This window comes from Nomascus leucogenys, chromosome 22a (genome assembly GCF_006542625.1).
Source record: "Nomascus leucogenys isolate Asia chromosome 22a, Asia_NLE_v1, whole genome shotgun sequence".
Taxonomy (NCBI): Eukaryota; Metazoa; Chordata; class Mammalia; order Primates; family Hylobatidae; genus Nomascus; species Nomascus leucogenys.
This window is the reverse complement of record NC_044402.1, coordinates 49,463,048-49,482,741: the sequence shown is the minus strand read 5'-3', so window position 1 is coordinate 49,482,741 and position 19,694 is coordinate 49,463,048. Positions and strand designations below refer to the sequence as shown.

General features: G+C 37.4%; 2 protein-coding genes across 3 annotated transcripts in view; both read right to left on the bottom strand.

Moving 5' to 3' along the window:
- Window positions 1–19,694, bottom strand: part of LOC100599389 (olfactory receptor 2B6) — a 73,135-nt gene that overhangs the window by 23,715 nt on the left and 29,726 nt on the right. The window lies entirely within an intron of this gene.
- LOC100599046 (putative olfactory receptor 2W6) lies at window positions 1,998–3,450 on the bottom strand. 2 transcript variants are annotated; one of them, XM_012503103.1, is made up of 2 exons: window positions 3,402–3,450; window positions 1,998–2,905 (listed from the first exon to the last, which is right to left on the bottom strand). In XM_012503103.1, the coding sequence occupies exons 1-2, from the start codon at window positions 3,448–3,450 to the stop codon at window positions 1,998–2,000; spliced, it is 957 nt and encodes a 318-aa protein (XP_012358557.1). The 2 variants fall into 2 exon arrangements, with proteins under 2 accessions (XP_012358557.1, XP_003272019.2); XM_003271971.3 differs by lacking the exon at window positions 3,402–3,450 and having other exon boundaries at window positions 1,998–2,951.

Sequence of the window (19,694 nt, the reverse complement as noted above, 5' to 3'; positions counted from 1 at the left end):
AAAAGTTAATGTAATCATTGTTTTTAGAGAATGATTCTAAGAGGATTTTTATTTATTTAGAAATGTATAGTATACACATGCTAGTAAGACACATATCATAAGTTGTTTTCTAGTAGAAGAGATGGAAAATGCTAAGCTGTGGGTCTCCAAATTCTATTGGCTGAATTGATCCCTTTAATAAACACCATCATGGACAAATATCATATTTCACTCAGTGTAATAAAGTAGGAAAAATCAAATATATTCTAATTTTTCTGCCTTCTTATGGAAATAACAGAATATCTTCCACAATCAAAACCAAACCAAAACCCCATTCTCATAAACCCTAACTAATCTAAATAAAATATAATATAATCCACAGGATAAAATATGAGTTAGGGCTCAAAAAGTGGTAAATATGCACATTATATCTGACAGTTATATATTTTGAGGAAAATACATTAGCTATGTGGTATATTTTCTAAGGCTTCTAGATTAACCTGACCTTAAAATTTTTGAGGGAGCTTAAATGAGAAATTGCTAAACTCATTTTGTATCCAGTTCCTAATGATGCTGCTGGCAATACTCCCAAATTTTGGAATCCCTTATTCATTTGCAGAAATTTTAACATAATAGATGTTTTCCCAAGTTTTGAGATAAGATTAATTCAAATGATATGTCAGATCTGAAGAAACATACTTACCTTTAAGGTGGACATCCATTCATTTGACACAAACCATTCAAATCAATTTCCCTGATGACTATTGAGGTACTGCTATCATTAATGTAAATGTGAAGAAATCAACACTTGGGGAATACCCAATCATAAAGATTCTAACAGTCCCCCAGAATTAATCTCATTTCTCTCTGCCTCTATTCAAGTTTATCCTGATAACATATGGGAAAAGTGGAGACTGAATAATCTTCAAACATTTTAATCAAAAAGACTCCTTAGCTTTCTTTTGCCATTAACAAGTAATAACAAGGATCAAGTAGTAACAAGAAATTCTTCCTTCCATATAAAGCAAACACCTCATGGTCTTGCTTTATCTCCTTTCTTCTTGATTTTCTATCATCTCAGAAAATCAAACATGAATGCCGTTAAGCTCAATTATATAAATGATTCAAAATGTGCAGAATCCACGGTTGATTATGGTGTTGGATATACTAGAGCTGGATAATTAATTTATTTTGGCTCTCATTCAAGCATTTGGCACTATAAAAGCATATTTGAACTTTCTAGAAAAAAATAAGTGCTTCTTCAGCATGACTTCGAAGATCTTTCTTTTCATATATTGCTGAGGACCTACTAAGTCCTTCTAAGATCTTTCTTTTCATATATCGTTGAGGACCTATGAAATAATTGTGATAGAAACTGGTATGAGAACAAAAATGCCTAGTGTCTACATTCACGGCCAATATTTTGGAGGCTTCTGGTGATGAATGCTTGATTTAGAAGGACTTGAAAGGAATACAAGTGATTGTCAACTCAGGAGGAATATTACATTTTTTTCTTTCTTTCTTTCTTTCTCTTTCTTTCTTTCTTTTTCTTTTCTTTCTTTCCTCTTTCTTCTCTCTCTCTCTCTCTCTGACAGGGTCTTGCTCTGTCACCCAGACTGAGTGCAGTGGCACAAACGTGGCTCACTGTGGCTTCAAATTCCCAGGCTCAAGCAATCCTCCCATCTCAGCCTCCTGAGTAGCTGGGACTGTAGGCATGCACCACCATGCCCGGCTAACTTTTTAAATTTTTTGTAGAGATGGGGGTCTCACTATGTTGCTCAGGCTAGTCTCAAACTCTTGGACTCAAGCAATACTCCCACTTCCCAAAGCGCTGGGATTACAGGCGTGAGCCACTGCTCCCAGCCCCTATTTTCTTGACCTAGGTAAACCATTGAATTCCCCCATCTCATTAAATGCCTCTTCAGTCTGCAATGCCAAAACATTCCTATATTTGCTAGGTCTAACAACGTATATAGAAGATGGGTCAAAAGACAATCCCAAAATTTAATCACCCCTTACTATATTTCTGCACTCCCCTTCCCTAGTACCTTCTTCACGGCCTCTTTAACGTCTTTGTTTCTTAGTGTATAGATCAGGGGGTTAACACTGGGAGTGACGATTGTGTAGAAAAGGGTAAGAAACTTGCCCTGGTCCTGGGAATAAGTATTTGCTGGCTGGAGGTACATGTATATGATTGTACCATAGAAGAGAGAGACAACAATTAGATGGGAGCTGCAAGTGTTGAAGGCTTTCTTTCGCCCAGCAGCTGACTTGATCCTAAGCACTGTTCCTGCAATATAACCATAAGAAATGAGAATGAGGATGAATGGTGCCAGGATGATAAAGATTGCCAGGGCAAAAGCCAGTGCCTCAGGCATCATGGTGTCTACACAGGCCATACCAATTAGTGCTGGCATCTCACAGAGAAAGTGGTCAACCCGTCTGTGCCCACAGCGGGGTAGCAACAATGTCTGGGGTGCCATTATGAGAGAATTGCCAAAGCCACTCAGCCATGCCACTGAAGCCAGCTGTCCACAGAGACGGGGGTGCATGATGACGGTGTAGTGCAGGGGTTTGCAGACTGCAGCATAGCGGTCATATGCCATGACAGCCAGGAGGACACACTCCACCCCTCCCAGGGCCAGGACAAAGTACAGCTGGATGGCACAACCCACATAGCTGATGGTCTTATCTGGACCCCAAAGGTTGTAGAGCATCTGAGGGATGGAACCTGTGGTGAAATACATGTCCAGGAATGAGAGGTTTGTCAAAAAGAAATACATTGGTGTGTGCAGCTGGGAATCCAGAGCTGAAAGCAAGACAATGGTCACGTTGCCAAGAAGAGTTAGCAGATAAAAGATGAGGACAACCACAAAGAGGATCAACTCTAGGTGGGGACGATCAGAGAAGCCCACCAGGATGAAGCCTTCGAAAGAACTTGTATTATCCTTTTCCATCACCTGTGGCTACATATCACCTGTTGAGAGAAAGGTGAGTGCCTGTGAATAGCAGAGATATAGTCCTTCAAAATTGCATGATTGGTAAAATAGTAGAATGGAAACTTCCTTGGATATGTGGGATGCTTGACCCAAAATTTTAATAGGTATGGATTAAATCATTATTTGGTCTGAGGAGCACACAGTATTTGGGAGAGTTCCTTTTTTTTTTTTTTTTGGCTCCTAGCTGTGATGATTTACTAACATTTTGCATCACTTTTTTTCAATTGGGCAGGATGTAAAAAATTACTTTCAAAAGCTGAGGGAATTAACACTCAAAATTTTCCAACTGTTTTAAAAATGGAGAAGTAGCAAATTTTTCTAGCCATACATGACCCTTGGATAGACAAAGTGGATTGGGCCAGGCATGGTGGCAGTTTACGCCTGTAATCCTAGCACTTTGGGAGGGCAAGGCAGGTGGATTACTCGAGGTCAGGGGTTCAAAAGCAGCCTGGCCAACATGGTAAAACCCCATCTCTACTAAAAATACAAAAAAAAAAAATTAGCCAGGTGTGGTGGCAGGAGCTTGTAATCCCAGCTACTTGGGAGGCTGAGGCAGGAGAATTGCTTGAACCCGGGAGGTGGAGGTTGCAGGGAGCTGAGATCGCACCATTGCACTCCAGCCTGAGTGACAGAGCCAGACATCATCTCAAAAAAAGAAAGAAAGAAATAGTGGTTTGTATCTCTGGATCAGAGAACCGGACTTGCTATTAGGTGAAATCTCATTCTAAATACTGTCTCATAAATACTGGAAAACCTAGAGTCATATCTAAATTCAACAAGGTGCAAGTGATCAAGCAAAATTTTAGGAAGAAGATTACTTCATTATTACTTATATCTACATCTCTGATCCTATTCATTTTATTTACTGGGCATGACTCCGACATAGATGTGTCAGACAAGACAGCAATGAAAAGCTTACATCATCGCCTCAATATTCTCAGCCTATTCAAAGCCTCTGTGACCAATTATGTTTTATACCACTGAGGTGTATTTAAACCCTGGGATTGGGTGACTTTTCTGATATTGGGAATGCTTTTCCATACAGATAGAAAGACAGAAATAAGGCAATTCCCCAAACTCAATTCCAGTGGAACTAATATTCTGCATTTTATTCTCACAAAGAATCCACTTCTGAGAAGCCTAATTGAATATTGTATTTAGCTGATTCTTATGATCTCATAGATCAAAAAGATTTCATTCTTTACATTTTTAATTATTTGGTGGTGATTTTACTTCTTAAGGTGAATGTACTATATAATGTTAATTAACTAAAGGCAGAGTCCCACTTACTAATATTTTTGAATATTTTTCTAACTAAGCAGTTAGTAAAAAGTAATAGCATTGTGACTCTTAAAAGGGAATCTTTTATATCTCTCAGGTACATACAGGCACAAAATAGGGTTCAAATCCACTGTTATAAGAATGCTTTGCTATAATTAAATCACATTGTGACATGTCCCAGCAACAGCTTTAAGATTTTATACATTAAAACTTTGACACCTAATTTAAGTCACCATAATCTTTGCAGCAACACACACTCACACACAAATGTTGACATTGGAAATTAAAGGATTGTCAAAATCATCACTCCAGAGGCTGCAACAAGTTTCTACAGTAGTGAAGGATGGATGTGATAATATCTACCTGGATAAACAAATCTTTGATTTGATAACTAAGAAATAATACTTATAATTGAGCCAGCATTGTTAGTAAGGGCGTTCCCTCCACCTCTCGTAAAATGGGAATTTTAAAAGATGATGTTATATAATGGTTAAAGAAGAACATATAGGTACCTATAAATGAACTGGAAAGGTATATACCAAACTGATGATAGTGGACACCTCTGGAGAGAAAATTGGATTAAGGACTGGGGCTTTCTCTTTATCTAAAATGTTTTATTTCTTTAAAAATTTCTGGAAGAAAATATGACCATAAAGGAATAGCTATTAATTCTGAATGTCAGAATATACATATTTTTTCTATTAGTCTTTGTAAATTTCTATGTTTTAAATATCTCAAAATGTTTTAAAAATATAAATCACAAGTTATTTAAATATTAATGTAACTGATATGTACCTCTTATGAGCTAAGGCACCAATGTTAACTATGTGATAGAGTTTACCTCATTCTCAGAGAAGTCCCAGGAGGTCAGCAGTTTTATTTGTCAACATTAAGCTATTGAGAGTGATGAAATAACTTGCCCCAGATCACAGGGCTGGGTCATGGAGCCAACTAGATCCCCTGTGATTTCATTCCAAAGATCACTTCATCAATCACAATTCTCACTGCAGAGTTGAGCAGCGCAGTAATTATACTAAATCTGCATATAAAGAGACTAAATAAGTTGTAAAATTGGACTAAAATTCATGTCCTTTGACTTGTTGCACAAAGTTCAATATAAAAAGACTTATTGGTTGTAAATTGAATAAGGTAGGTAGGTAGCTGTCTTGGTATTACCGGCAAAGATGTAGAGAAACAAATCACATTTTTATTCAGAAAATGAGAAATACAGTCAAAATTTGCCTGCTAGGATGGGTTAACACTAAGTCACTGGGCACAGAAACTCTTGCCAAAATAAGCCTAGGCCTGGCATCATCTGTACCTACTGGAAGAAAGTGCAAGGCAGTGATTGGCAGTGACTGTCTCATTCCATAGTTATCATAATCATCATTTTCCCTATGACTTGTATGTATGTGTATGAATGTTTATTGACCATAAAGTGGAATATAATAAACCCAAGTTGTTTTATTTTTTTTCTTCTTTCTCAAATCAACCAGGGATTACTCAACTAGGATTATCCTCATCAATTTTTCATTCCCATTCAAAGTGGTTAAGCCATCTGTTCACTGCCTTTCTCCTTATATGGTCATATCAATTCAGTTGTTACTCTTCCTTATTGAGCCTTCCCTTTGTGAGGATTGCATTCCTGTGTTTATGGACTTTAAATAACTAATGTATAATTTCTTTGTGTGCCAAGAATATTATTTTAAATGATATGTGTATGTCTATCCTTATTTGAATTCAATAGAATGGCTTCTAAACACAGTGGCATGACAGTTTTCTCACAAGAGCCATACACATTAACTATTTAATTATAGTGAAGCAGCTGATCGATTCTGGCATTTAAACGTGTTACTATTGTTTTGGAAAACAAGACAAACTTGTTTTCTTGAGTGACTTCTGTAACCATGACCAGGTAATTTAAATGTCACAATATTTTTTAAAAACTGAACCAAATAATACTCCAACACCACCTATTAGCTAATAAGCTTATAAAGAACCAGAATGGGGATTTACTGCTTAGATAGTTTGGAGGAATGGATTATCAAGTCCCAGGGTTAAGAAACATGTGGGCACACTTCATAGCTAGATAAGCTGCTCATTCTGTGCCAAATGGAAAATGAGATAAATTCAAAGTCATAAGAAACCTAGAAGAACATTTTATGTTTCTTTCATTGACTCTCCATGTTCAAAGTCCCAGTATCAATACTTACCCCTCACAGTTTCTGAGAGCTCATTATTCAACATACTCTCATGCAATGCAGAACTACAGTTCATAATTTTATTCTTAAGGCTTTCCAATACACTAGGTTCTACTTTCTAAATTAAGTTTTTGGTAAGAACTCCACTAATAAGCTCAAAGATCTCACTCTAGCCTCTTCCCAACATTAATGATATTACACCACAATCTTTAAAATTTGACCAAATCTGTGTAAATAAAGTGCATACACAGTCAGACTGTGAGATATTGGCATAATACATTTAATTTTCTGTGATTTTGGCCACAGCCTAAGGTTCTAGGGAAACCAGATCCTTGGGTAGTTTAGAGGCCTAGGTCACATTTCTTGCTATACCATTAACTTACCAAATTTGACTGCAACCTCAGAAACGCCATGTCCGTGTTGCTTCTCTTTTTGGGATTTCACTTGGAAGTCCAAATGGGATGACCAGAGTGCAGACAAGGAGAGGAGAAAGATGACATTTAGGAAATCCAAAAGAATGGGAAAAAGACAAAGGGGCAACAGTACCTAGCAGAGCTAAATCTGAGTGAATGAAGACAGAATGTTGATGAGCACACAATAGTTACACCACTTGAGATATAACTATGAGGTACAGCCACATACTCCACCTCCCAGCACCAGATAAGGAGCCAGATAAGGAGCAGCATGAGGGAAGTTGGGGGGTCTCCAATGTACACTCAGCACAGGAAACACTTATTAAAAATTCAAGTCTGAGAAGGAAGCTCTCCTTATAGGGTTCAGAGTTGATATGGGATTGGATACTTCCTTTTCTGATCACCCTATGGAGTAAAACTTCCTTTTCAAAAACTCCCGTCCCTAATTATCCCTAACAAGGTTTGGGGGATTGTATGGCCTCAGAGGAAATATCACTCTTCCCAGCACACACATAGACGTGCACACACACACTGCAGATTCACCCGAGAGAGAGACAAGAGACAGCACCAAATCTTCAAGAGTCTATTTTCATCATCAAGACCAGTACATAGTAATAAGCATTAAGGTACCAAAAGTGGCCACCTTATACTTAGTTCAGAGCAGAACCTACAGTTATGGAAAAGATGTACCAGGATATACGTGTGCTTTGGTTTCTTTTTGTGTTACGTATCCTCTACCACTTGCTTAGGGCATGCAGTGCAAAGAAGTGCTATTATTAAAGTGCTTTTACCATTTTGTTTACTTAAGATGAATTTTCTATGCAGTTTTGAGATCCTTAACAATAAAGTTTAACTTGAATGTTTTCTATTTAAAACAAATAGAGGTATATCAAGAGGAGGGTGAATTAAGAAAAGAAAAAGACTGATTTTTGACATTTAAAATTAATATTAAAAATAGGCCAAAAATATTAAAACAATTTTATTTCAAAATTGCCAAATTCAGTATAAAATTATTTCAAGAGAGTTACTATCAATCTGACTGACAAATGACATCAGCTAAGTCAATAAATTAACAAGTTTTGGTTTGTTAAAAAGGCAGTAAATAACAGTATGCAATTGTTTCAGATCACTTGATTATCTGTTATAGTCATAAGGTAAACAATATAGAAACAACTGCATCTCAAAAGCATATGTTCTATGTTTACCTATCAAAGACTTCTAAGGGAGATAAATTTTACATTTTACCTCTGCAGCCAAAGGTTTTAATTGATGATACACATGAGATACAACATATAAATGCACTTTGTACATTTAAAATGTTATTTAAATTTTAATAATATGCTATGGTCTACTAACCTCAGTGACTATTTCCAGGTACTTTTGTCAATAGAACAGAAAATATCTGGTCATTACCATGTCAAATACTGTTTTCAATATAAACATTATTAAAGTCATGTAATCTTAATACCATTAACTATACAAGTGGGGATACAATATATTAGCTAGAAACAATGATAATATAATCATCTGCATTAACTTACAAACAAATGACATACAACTTTTTTTTCTTTAAACAGGAATACTGAAACACATAGATGTGCAGTCAAAATTAATCAATATTAATTCTGTATGCCAACAAACTTCTTGGCATGGTCAGATGACTATTCTTCCTGATAATTACTTTCTATGCTTAGATTCAGTTATTAGCTCGTATTACTGTTAGCTAATATTTTCTCCTGGAAACTAGGGGAAAATACCTAGAGAATTTGATGCTCTCAAGAATTTCCTATCTGAGACAATGAGTCCCTCTGAGAAGTGAAGGAGATGAGGTCCTTATGGGGCACTTAACTCAAGAAGGGATATTAAGTTATTAAACAAAGAAGAAAATTTAGAAGCAATATTTAAATTTATTTTTTGCCATCTCACTTCTACCGCTTTTATTCACTCTTGGCCCACCACCATTCCTAACTCATTACAAGTACATTTAAACTTGTAACTGAAGGAACTATTATAGTCATGGAAAGCTAATTTTGTGAAATAAAATAATACAATCAAAGGGTTATGTGTGATGCAAGAAGTGCTTCCCGACGTGTTACCATATGACTTAACATTCTGTAATATGACATCATAGAATGTCTTCAGGAAAAGAAATGAAAGCTACATCAGTCATCTTTTCCATCAGATGCAATTACATTTAATTCAATCTTTTTTATTGCAATTTAATTGTTATCATCGTAGATTTTGTGGAAGTGAAGAACAGATTACTTACAATAGTTATATCACAAGTATTTATAAAATTTGATATCAACTGTCCATTATTTCTTCAAACTTTATTTTTCAAACCTGCTGTTTTTGATTTTCATCCCTTTGTGATTTGTCCAGTCAACAAGTCTTGAAACACCACCATTTTCTTAAGTCATCTCTTTCCCTGAATGGTCATATTCAATAAGTTTCTAGGTTTACCTATAACATCTGTCTTTCATACCTCCAACTAACTTTTTTGTTTTTACTTCTCTTGCCCTAGCTCAGTAGCTCATTAACTCTTGCATGATTTGTTACACTAGCCTGTTCCTTTGTTAATCTCTAGTATCTTGCTACCTCAAACCATCTTTCGCTTTGCTACAAAAGGAGCCTTCCTAAAATATAGGCTTTGTTATGCCCATACTTAAAGTCCTGAAGTGACTCTGTCTAGAGAAATACATATATATTCTTTAATATTGATGTGGTTTTGTACCAACTTCACATTTCCAACTCTATCTAAAGAGTGCCTGTTTGTTTTATGCTCCAAATGCATTAAACTACTGATCATTTTTCATAAAGAATAAGAATTTAAATCACCTCTGAAATAAAGAGAAAGAATAGCCTTTGGAGAATGGCTCAAACTCCAGCTCAGAAACAATTACTGCAGGCTTGAAAATTAGGAAGGCTCATTTACTATCATTAGAGAGAAAAATTGCTTTGAAGAGTTGTTGTGAAAGTTAAATAAGGTAAGAAATACTAAATATTTAGCATTGTCCCTGATGTACAGTAGCTCTTTGATAATTGTAATTACTCCTTTAACTATATCTCCTTCCTTATGATGTTCTTTCAGATGAGGATGTTCATCTTATAAAAATAATACTGAAAGAATCAAGGCCCAGGTGAAAAATTCTTCCTGTTGCATTTGGCTATTGATATGGTTTGGCTGTGTCTCCACCCAAATCTCATCTTGAATTCCCATGTGTTGTGGGAGGGACCCAGTAAGAGGTAACTGAATCATGGAGGCAGGTCTCTCCCATGGTGTTCTTGTGATAGTGAATAAGTCTCACAAGATCTGATGGTTTTAAAAACGGGAGTTTTTCTCCACAAGCTCTCTTTTTGCCTGCCACCATCCATGTAAGACATGACTTGCTCCTCCTTGCTTTCCACCATGATTGTAAAGCCTCCTCAGCCATGTGGAACTATAAGTCCATTAAACCTCTTTTTCTTCCCAGTCTCAGGTATGTCTGTATCAGCAGCATGAAAATAGACTAATACAGTAAATTGGTATCAGGAGAGTGGGATGCTGCTGAAAAGATACCTGAAAATGCGGAAGCAACTTTGGAACTGGGTAACAGGCAGAGGTTGGAACAGTTTGGAGTGCTCAGAAGAAGACAAGAAAATGTGGGAAAGTTTGTAGCTCCCTACAGACTTGTTGAATAGCTTTGACCAAAATGCTGATAATGATATGGACAATGAAATCCAGGTGTGGTGGTCTCAGATGGAGATGAGGAACTTGCTGGGAACTGGAGCAAAGGTGATTCTTGTTATGTTTTAGCAGAGACTGGCATCATTTTGCCCAGGCCCTAGAGATTTGTGGAACTTTGAACTTGAGAGAGATGATTTAGGGTATCTAGTGGAAGAAATTTCTAAGCAGCAAAACATTGAAGAGGTGACTTGGGTGCTGTTAAAGGCATTCAGTTTCGAAAGGGAAACAGAGCATAAAAATTTGGAAAATTTACAGCCTGACAATGCAATAGAAAAGAAAATCCCATTTTCTGAGGAAAAATTCAAGCTGGCTGCAGAAATTTGCATAAGTAACAAGAAGCCACATGTTAATCACCAAGACAATGGGGAAAATGTCCTTAGGGCATGTTAGAGAACTTTGCAGTAGCCCCTCCCATCACAGGCCTGGAGACCCAGGAGGAAAAAATAGTTTCATGGGCCAGGCCCAGGGTCCCCATGCTGTGTGCAGTCTAGGGACTTGGTGCCCTGTATGCCAGCCACTCCAGCTGTGACTAAAAGGGGCCAATGTACAGCTTGGGCCATGGCTTCAGAGGGTGCAAGCCCCAATCCTTGACAGCTTCCTTGTGGTGTTGAGCCTGTGGGTGGACAGAAGTCAAGAATTGAGGTTTGTAAACCTCCGCCTAGATTTCAGAGGATATATGGAAATGCCTGGCTATCGAGGCAGAAGTTTGCTGCAGGGGAAAGGCTCTCATGGAGAACCTCTGCTAGGACAGTGTGGAAAGGAAATGTGGAGTTGGAGCCCCCACACAGAGTCCCTACTGGGGTACTGCCTAGCAGAGCTATGAGAAGAGAGTCACTGTCCTCCAGGCCCCAGAATGGTAGATACACCAACAGCTTGCACTGTGTGACTGGAAACACCACAGACACTCAACACCAGCCCATGAAAGCAGCTAGGAGGGAGGCTGTACCCTGCAGAGCTACAAGGGTGGAGCTGCCCAAGACCAAGGGTACTGACCTCTTACATCAGCATGACCTGGATGAGAGACATGAATCAAAGTAGATCATTTTGGAGCTTTAAGATTTGACTGTCCCACTAAATTTTGGACTTGCCTGGGGCCTACAGCCCCTTTGTTTTGGCCAATTTCTCCCATTTGGAACAGCTGTATTTATCCAATGCCTGTACCCACATAGTATCTAGGAAGTAACTAACTTGCTTTTGATTTTACAGGCTCACAGGTAGAAGGGACTTTCCTTATCTCAGATGAGACTTTGGACTGTGGACTTTTGAGTTAATGCTGAAATGAGTTAAGACTTTGGGGGACTGTTGGGAAGGCATGATTGGTTTTGAAATGTGAGGACATGAGATTTGGTAGGGGCCAGGGGCAGAATGATACAGTTTGACTATGTTTCTACCCAAATCTCATCTTGAATTCCCATGTGTTGTGGGAGGGACCCGGTGGGAGGTAATTGAATCATGGGGCCAGGTCTTTCCTGTGCTGTTCTCATGATAGTGAGTAACTCTCCTGAGATGGGATGGTTTTAAAAATGGGAGTTTTCCTGCATAAGCTCTCTTTTTGCCTGCTGCCATCCATGTAAAATGTGACTTGCTCCTCCTTGCCTTCTACCATAATGTGAGGCTTCCTCAGCCATATGGAACTGTAAGTCCATTTTCTTCTTTTCCTTTTTTTTTTTTTTTGGCAGGGGTGGGACAGAGTCTCACACTGTCACCTGGGCTGGAGTGCAGTGGTGCGATCTTGGCTCACTGCAACCTCTGCCTCCCAGGTTCAAGTGATTCTCCTGGCTCAGCCTCCTAAGCTGGAATTACAGGCACCTGCCACCATGCCCAGCTAATTTTTTGTATTTTTAGTAGAGATGGGGTTTCACCGTGTTAGCCAGGATGGTCTCAAACTCCTGACCTCGTGATCCGCCCGCCTCGGCCTCCCAAAGTGCTGGGATTACAGGTGTGAGCCACTGCACCTGACCTAAACCTTTTTTTTTTCCTTTCCCACTCTTGGGTATGTCTTTATCAGCAGCATGAAAATGGACTAATACAGCTATTCCTCCCTGTTGCATTTGGTAGGATTCCAGAAGCTCTTTATTTGCAGTTTGACTTTAGCACTTATTTTACTCTACATCGATTTTAGTTTATTTTGAAGAAAATTTAGAGAGATGGATGATTAAGGGGTGAATTCTTGATAAAAAGAACAAAATGTACATGGAGAGAGAGGAAAAGGGAAATTTTAGAAGAATTTACCAAAATGAAAGAATCAAAATGCTTACTGTGGTTAGTATGTGAAGAGATATGAAAGTAGGGGTGAAAGACAGTGAAGTGGAAGAAAATCTGCTTACTTGATCTACCTAAAGGAGGAACCCCTTTGGTGGAAAATAACATCATCTAGTGCTCCTATTGTCCACTTACACAATGTCTAGTATATAATAAAAAGTTACTAGACATGAGAAGAGCAAGAAGACCATATAATCAATAATCAAAAAATTTTAAAGAGGCCTTAGAAAGAGATCCCTAAGCCAGGCGCGACGGCTCACACCTGTAATCCCAGCACTTTGGGAGGCCGAGGAGGGTGGATCACGAGGTCAGGAGTTTGAGACCATCCTGGCTAGCACGGTGAAACCCCATCTCTATTAAAAATACAAAAAATTAGCCGGGCATGGTGGCAGGTGCCTGTAGTCCCAGCTACTCGGGAGGCTGAGGCAGGACAATGGCATGAACCCTTGCAGAGGCGGAGGAGGAGGCGGAGCTTGCAGTGAGCTGAGATCCCTCCACTGCACTCCAGCCTGGGGGACAGAGTGAGACTCCGTCTCAAAAAAAAAAAAAAAAAAAAGAAAGGGATCTCTAGATGAACCAGATCTTAAGGTGAGCAAACAAATATTTGATCATAACTATGATTATTTTGTTAGAGAAAAATATAGATAAGATACATAAACTTATAGAATTTTCACCAGAGAATTGAAATACACAAACAAGAATAACATATGCATTCTAGAAATAAAAAGTAAAATAATAACAAATTACAATTTTAGTCTGGCTTATACACCATTGTTGGGAATGTAAATTAGTTCAGCCATTGTGGAAAGCAGTTTGGAGATTTCTCAAAGAACTTAAAACAGAACTAACATTAAACCCAGCAATCCCATTACTGGATATATATCCAAAGGAAAATCATTCTACCAAAAAGACACTTGCACTCATAAGTTCTTTGCAGCACTGTTCACAATAGCAGAGACATGGACTCAACCTAGGTGCCAATCAAGAGTAGATTGGATAAAGAAAGTGTAATACATACACACCATGGAATTGTATGCAGCCATTAAAAAAATCAAAATCATGTCCTTTGCAGCAACACGGATGCAGCTGGATGGCATTATCCTAAGCACATTAATGCAGGAACAGAAAATCAAATACAGCATGTTCGTTGGGTACACACAGATATAAAGATAGACACTGGGGATTATAAGGGAGGAGGGATGAAGGCAAGGTTAAAAAACTAACTATTGGATACTATACTCAATACCTGGATGACGAGATCAATCAGACCCCAAACCTCAGCATTACAAAATATGCCCATGTAACAAACTTACACATGTATCCCCTGAATCTAAGATAAAAGTTGAAATTGTTTTTAAAAATATATAAATGTAATTCATTTTTCAAGGCAAGCCCCCCCCCGAAACAAAACAAAACAAAAAACCACCAAACCCTGTAGTCTTAGTTTAACCTTATAATACACAAATTGTGACTGGAAGACAAATAAGTGGAAGAAATCCCAAACTGACAACAAGAAAGAAAAAAGAATAGAAACAAATTATGAACATAATTATTTGTATAGATGTACACAAATAATTTAAGATACAAATAATTAGAGTACCAGAAGGAGAAGTGAGAAAATGTAAGGCAGAAACAAAATTTGAAGAGATAATGGCTAAGAATTTTTCAAAACCGGTGAAAAACGTCAGCCAACATATTCAAGAATCTCAGTAAATGCTAACACATGACAGCAAAAGCGTGATCCATAAAAGGAAAACAAATAAGTTGACTTCACCAAAATTGAAAATGTTTTTTCTGTGAAAGGTCCTGTTAAGAGCATTAAAAAAACAGCTATAGACAGGGAGAAAGTATTTGCAAACCATATATCTGACAAGACTCCTAACTAGAATATATTTTTAAAAACTGTCAAAACTCAACAGTGAAAACACAAACAATCCAACTAGAAAATGGACAAAAGACAGGAGCTGATGTTTACCACAGAGCTGATGTTTACCACTGACAGCAATAAGCACATGAAAATATGTTCAACATCGTTACCTATTAGGGAAACACAAATTAAAATCACAAAGAGATATCGTTACATACTTAATAGAAGAATTTTTAAAAATACTGATAACACCAAAGCTGACAAGAATGCAGAGAAATGAGCTGTAATACATTGCTGATAGAAATGTAAATAGTACAACCACTCTAGAAAATAACTGCTTAAAAAATTAAACATACACTTACCATATAACCCAGCAATCACATTTCTTGACAGTTATCCCAGAAAAATGAAAACTTATGCTCACAGAAAATTCTAGACATTGCTGTTTATAGTAGTTTTATTGGTAATACCAAAACACAGACACAACCTAAATGTCCTTTGAGTGAATAGTTAAACAAACTATGGTACATTCATGTCATGAAATATTACTCAACAATAAAAGGAACAAACTATTAATACATGCAACAGCTTGAATGAATGTCAAAGGAATTAAGCTGAGTGAAAGAACTTCATCTTAAAAGGTTACATGCTATATGATTTCATTTATGAATAAACATTCTCAAAAATGACAAAGTAATGGAGACAGTGAACAAATTAGTGGCTGCCAAGAGTTAGGGATGGGGCATCGAGAACAGAAAGAGACAGGTGTAATTAGAAAGGAGTAACACAAGAGATACTTGTAGAAATGGAACAATGGTGTATCTTGATTGTGGCAATAGTTACACAAATCTACATGTGACAAGTTACATAGAACTATACATACACACGCTTGTAAAACTAGTTAAATGAGTAAAACCTACAGATTGTACAAAAGCCAATTTCCTGGTTATTTTACTATTATTATGTAAGATGTTCCACCTCTGCCTCCCAGGTTCAAGCGATTCTCCCACCTCAGTCTCCAAAGTAGCTGGGATTATAGGTGCACGCCACCACTCCCAGCTAATTTTTATATTTTTAATATAATAATATTAGACAGGGTTTTGCCATGTTGGTCAGGCTATTCTCAAACTCCTGACCTCAAGTGATCCACCTGCCTGGGCCTCCCAAAGTGCTGGGATTACAGGCATGAGCCACTATACCCAGCCTATACTACCTTTCATATAATGTACTATCTTACAGTTCTTTCATATAAGAAAGAAGGACATGTAATGAACTATACACATATCTGCCCCTTTATACAAAAAGAAATACAGGAATGATAAACCAGAAACTAATGAGATTAGTTACCCACAGGGTTGGAGGAGGTAGTGATTTGGAATAGAGTATAAAAAATGGGAGAATTAGTGGAATGGAAAGGCTGAGGGGGAGTGACACTTTTCTAAGTACATACAACATTTTGTGTGTTCTAACTTTTATAGCCATAGTAATGCTTCACATATTCAAATTTAAATAAATAATTAAAGTCAACCAGAATGGGAGGTACCCAAAAGAAATACAGAGAACAATAAATTAACCCACCTGCATTACAAATGAGCAACAAAACCAAGTTAAAGAGGGTAAGGAAGGAAAAAAAACTAACCTAATTAACTTTGGGAAAAAAGAGTATCTTGACTATTTTGCTGAGGATAGACTCATCTAAGGATAAAAGTAAAAAGAACTGTACACAAATATTGTACTCTAGTTAGTAAAATTGTTATTCCCAAGAGTGTGGATTAGCAATTCTAAAGCTATTTGTGTATTAGAATTGAGCAAATAAGTAAATATATTATGGATAATGAGAGCCAAATTTCCCCCTGTTCAACAAAGAAGGTACAAATAAGGAATGGAGGGAGTTTATGCAAATAAACTCTGTGGTATTTGGATTGGAATCAGAGGCATTAGTATGAACTGTGGTGACACACACACACACAGCTAGGTATAGAAATAAAAATGTATGTGTATGTATATGTCAGCACATATATATTTACATATATATTTTATATATATATATTATACATATATACACACACACACACTATTTCTAAGCTCTGTTCACTGACAGAGTCTGGAAGCAATAATGAATCAGTAGCAATGAGCACACCTAGTGCCTAGATTTTGATTTCTAAATATATTTTCCACTAAAAGGAACCAAGGATCCTTAGAAAAATTATCGATTCCAGGGTTGGGGAAGTAAAAGTCCAAGATGACCCTAGAACAGCTGGTGGTGACACAGAGTATAGAAGTTCTCAAATAGTGATGGGGCATGTTAAAAAGATACGAGTCAACTTGAAGGAGTTCCCAAAGGCCAAATCTAGGACAATTTTAGCAGTAAATTAAATAATGATAGTATTGGGACTACAGACAATAGAATAAAACAAATACCTATAAGTCTATATGAGTTTAAATAAATGACTGAACAAATAACAAATGGGGGAAAAATAACAGCTCTTCTTTATAGTAGAATTCCAATTAATAAATGTAGAATTAGCAATAGAAATAGAAAATAGATGCTATGGAAATAGTTGTCGCAGGCAACAATCGCTGATGAACATCAACGTAAGTAGCAAAAATATGATGAGAAACAGAATATTTGCATAATCTCAAAATATTCCCTCTCAAGATAATTATTAATGTAAAAAGGAAAAATGGTAACTTTACAGTGGAGAAACCTGGAGGAAATTATCTTAACCAAGTGTTCAAAGTTATCGTCATAGTAATACAATAAAACATCGTGAACATCTTGATATGATGTACTAAAAGGGGCACCTCAACATTCCTGTGATATTCTTGCCAAACATGTATAACCTTGATATACACCATAAGAGAACATCAGACAAACTCAAACTGAAGGTACTTCTATAAAATAATTGGCTAATAATCTTCAGAAGTGTCAAGGTCATGAAAGACAGACAGAGGAACTGTCCCAGGTTGGAGCAGGAGACTGAGATACAGCAACTAAATGCAATGTGGGGTCCTGGATGAGATCCTGGAATAGTAAAAGGACATTTGTGAAACAGTTTGCTTTTTGTTTTCTTTTTTTGAGACGGAGTCTTGCTCTGTCACCCAGGCTGGAGTGCAATGGCTTGATCTTGGCTCCCTGAAACCTCCACCTCCTGGGTTCAAGTGATTCTCCTGCCTCAGCCTCCTGAGTAGCTAGGATTACAGGAGTGCACCGCTGCAACTGGCTAATTTTTGTGTTTTTGGTAGAGAACAGGGTTTCACCATGTTGGCCAGGCTGGTCTCGAACTCCTGATCTTGGGTGATCCTCCCGCCTTGGCCTTCCAAAGTGCTGGGATTACAGGTGTTAGCCTCTGCGGCTGGTCCAGTTTGCAAAATTTTAACAGTATTTTATCAATGGTAATTTCCTGTACTTTGAGAATTATGCTATGATTATATAAGATGTCTAGTTGAAGGGTATACGTGAGTTCTCTAAACTATTTTTGTAACTTTATTGTAAGTCTAAAATTATTTCAAAATAAAAAGCTAACAGAATCAATAAAATACACTCAGAGCAATTCATTAAAAGAGCTTTGCATTTAAATATGCACAGATATATGTGAATATATCCATATACATATATCTATAATCTATATTTCTTAAGACAATTAAGAATGTGAGGTGCCCTTTTATTTTATTTTATTTTTTTCAGCCGTGAGCCTGAAGATCTGAATGTCTTGTTTTTAAAGCAGTAATTTAGGATTCTCTACCTTTCTATTTCCCTCAGTTGATCATTTTTTGCTAAAGGCTTGGCTTTGCTGCAGAAATCTGGTAGCCTCTGCTAAGATACTTCTGTCAAGGCATGTATGGCCTCCATATAGCATTCAAATCTGCTTCAGACAGATCAAGCACTTTTGGATTTTCTTGGGTATGACAGCTAAAAGCCACAATTGCTCACCTATAGATGGACAGGTTCAAAGTCTTTCTCTTGCTTTCAGCCACACACAAAGCTAACAGTCTCATGAGTTGATTCAGAAATAGATAGAAGCAGAACATTCAAATACAGTTAATTTCTTCTCTAAAGTTGAAATTTAGCTCACTTAGTTTATTATATCCCTATGGCAGCTTTTACAAATTGCCACATACTTGGTGAATTAAAACAACATAAATGTACTAGCCTGCAGTTTTGGAGATCAAAAGAGAAAAATCTATTTCAGTGGGCTAAAATCAAGGTGTCAGTGAGAGGCTGCTAGGTGTCAAGGTGGTCAAATAGGACAGCAAGCCAAACTGAAGGTGACAATCAATTAAAATTGCCACCTTATGAAGCTTATAATAATCCATTTCATTCGCCAGTCTCATTTTGTTTTATGCACAGGCTAAAGAGATAATGCAACTGGAGTTCAATACATCTTTCAAGTCTTTAACAGAAATATTATTCTCTGAAATCTCCCGAGAAGCGAGATTCTACTTGGTCAACTATTGAGTGTGGAGATTCATGGCAGTCAAATGATAAATACTGTTTTCACCTAAATTCATTTCATGTGGGCCCTGGGAGTCCAAAAATCCAGTCTGTGGTCATTTCCTCTGATTCAGGGTGTTCACCTTTTCCTTTGCTAGGCAGAGAGGAATTTACACAGGCAACGCCAGAGGTGAGGCAGTACTCGGTTGCTATATTGGAAAGGCGTGGCAGATCTCTTTTTAGTCCTCTAGGGCTTTCGACTGAGAGACTAGTATATTTGCCAGGGTTCATTCTCTGGGTTAGTCATAAATTCTAAACTTTAATTCCTCAGTACCTTAAGACAGTTGAAAATTCAGCTGTGTTTTTCAGAGGTTTTTGACATAGCTTGTTAAATGTTCTTTCTTACACAAAAATGTTTCAAATGCCTAAGGGAAAACTGCCTTGTATCAGGCTCTCAATTGATGCTGTGTGACTTTAGCTTTGCAAAAATAACACATTTCTGGGCTTCTCCCGTTTATTCCATATTAGTG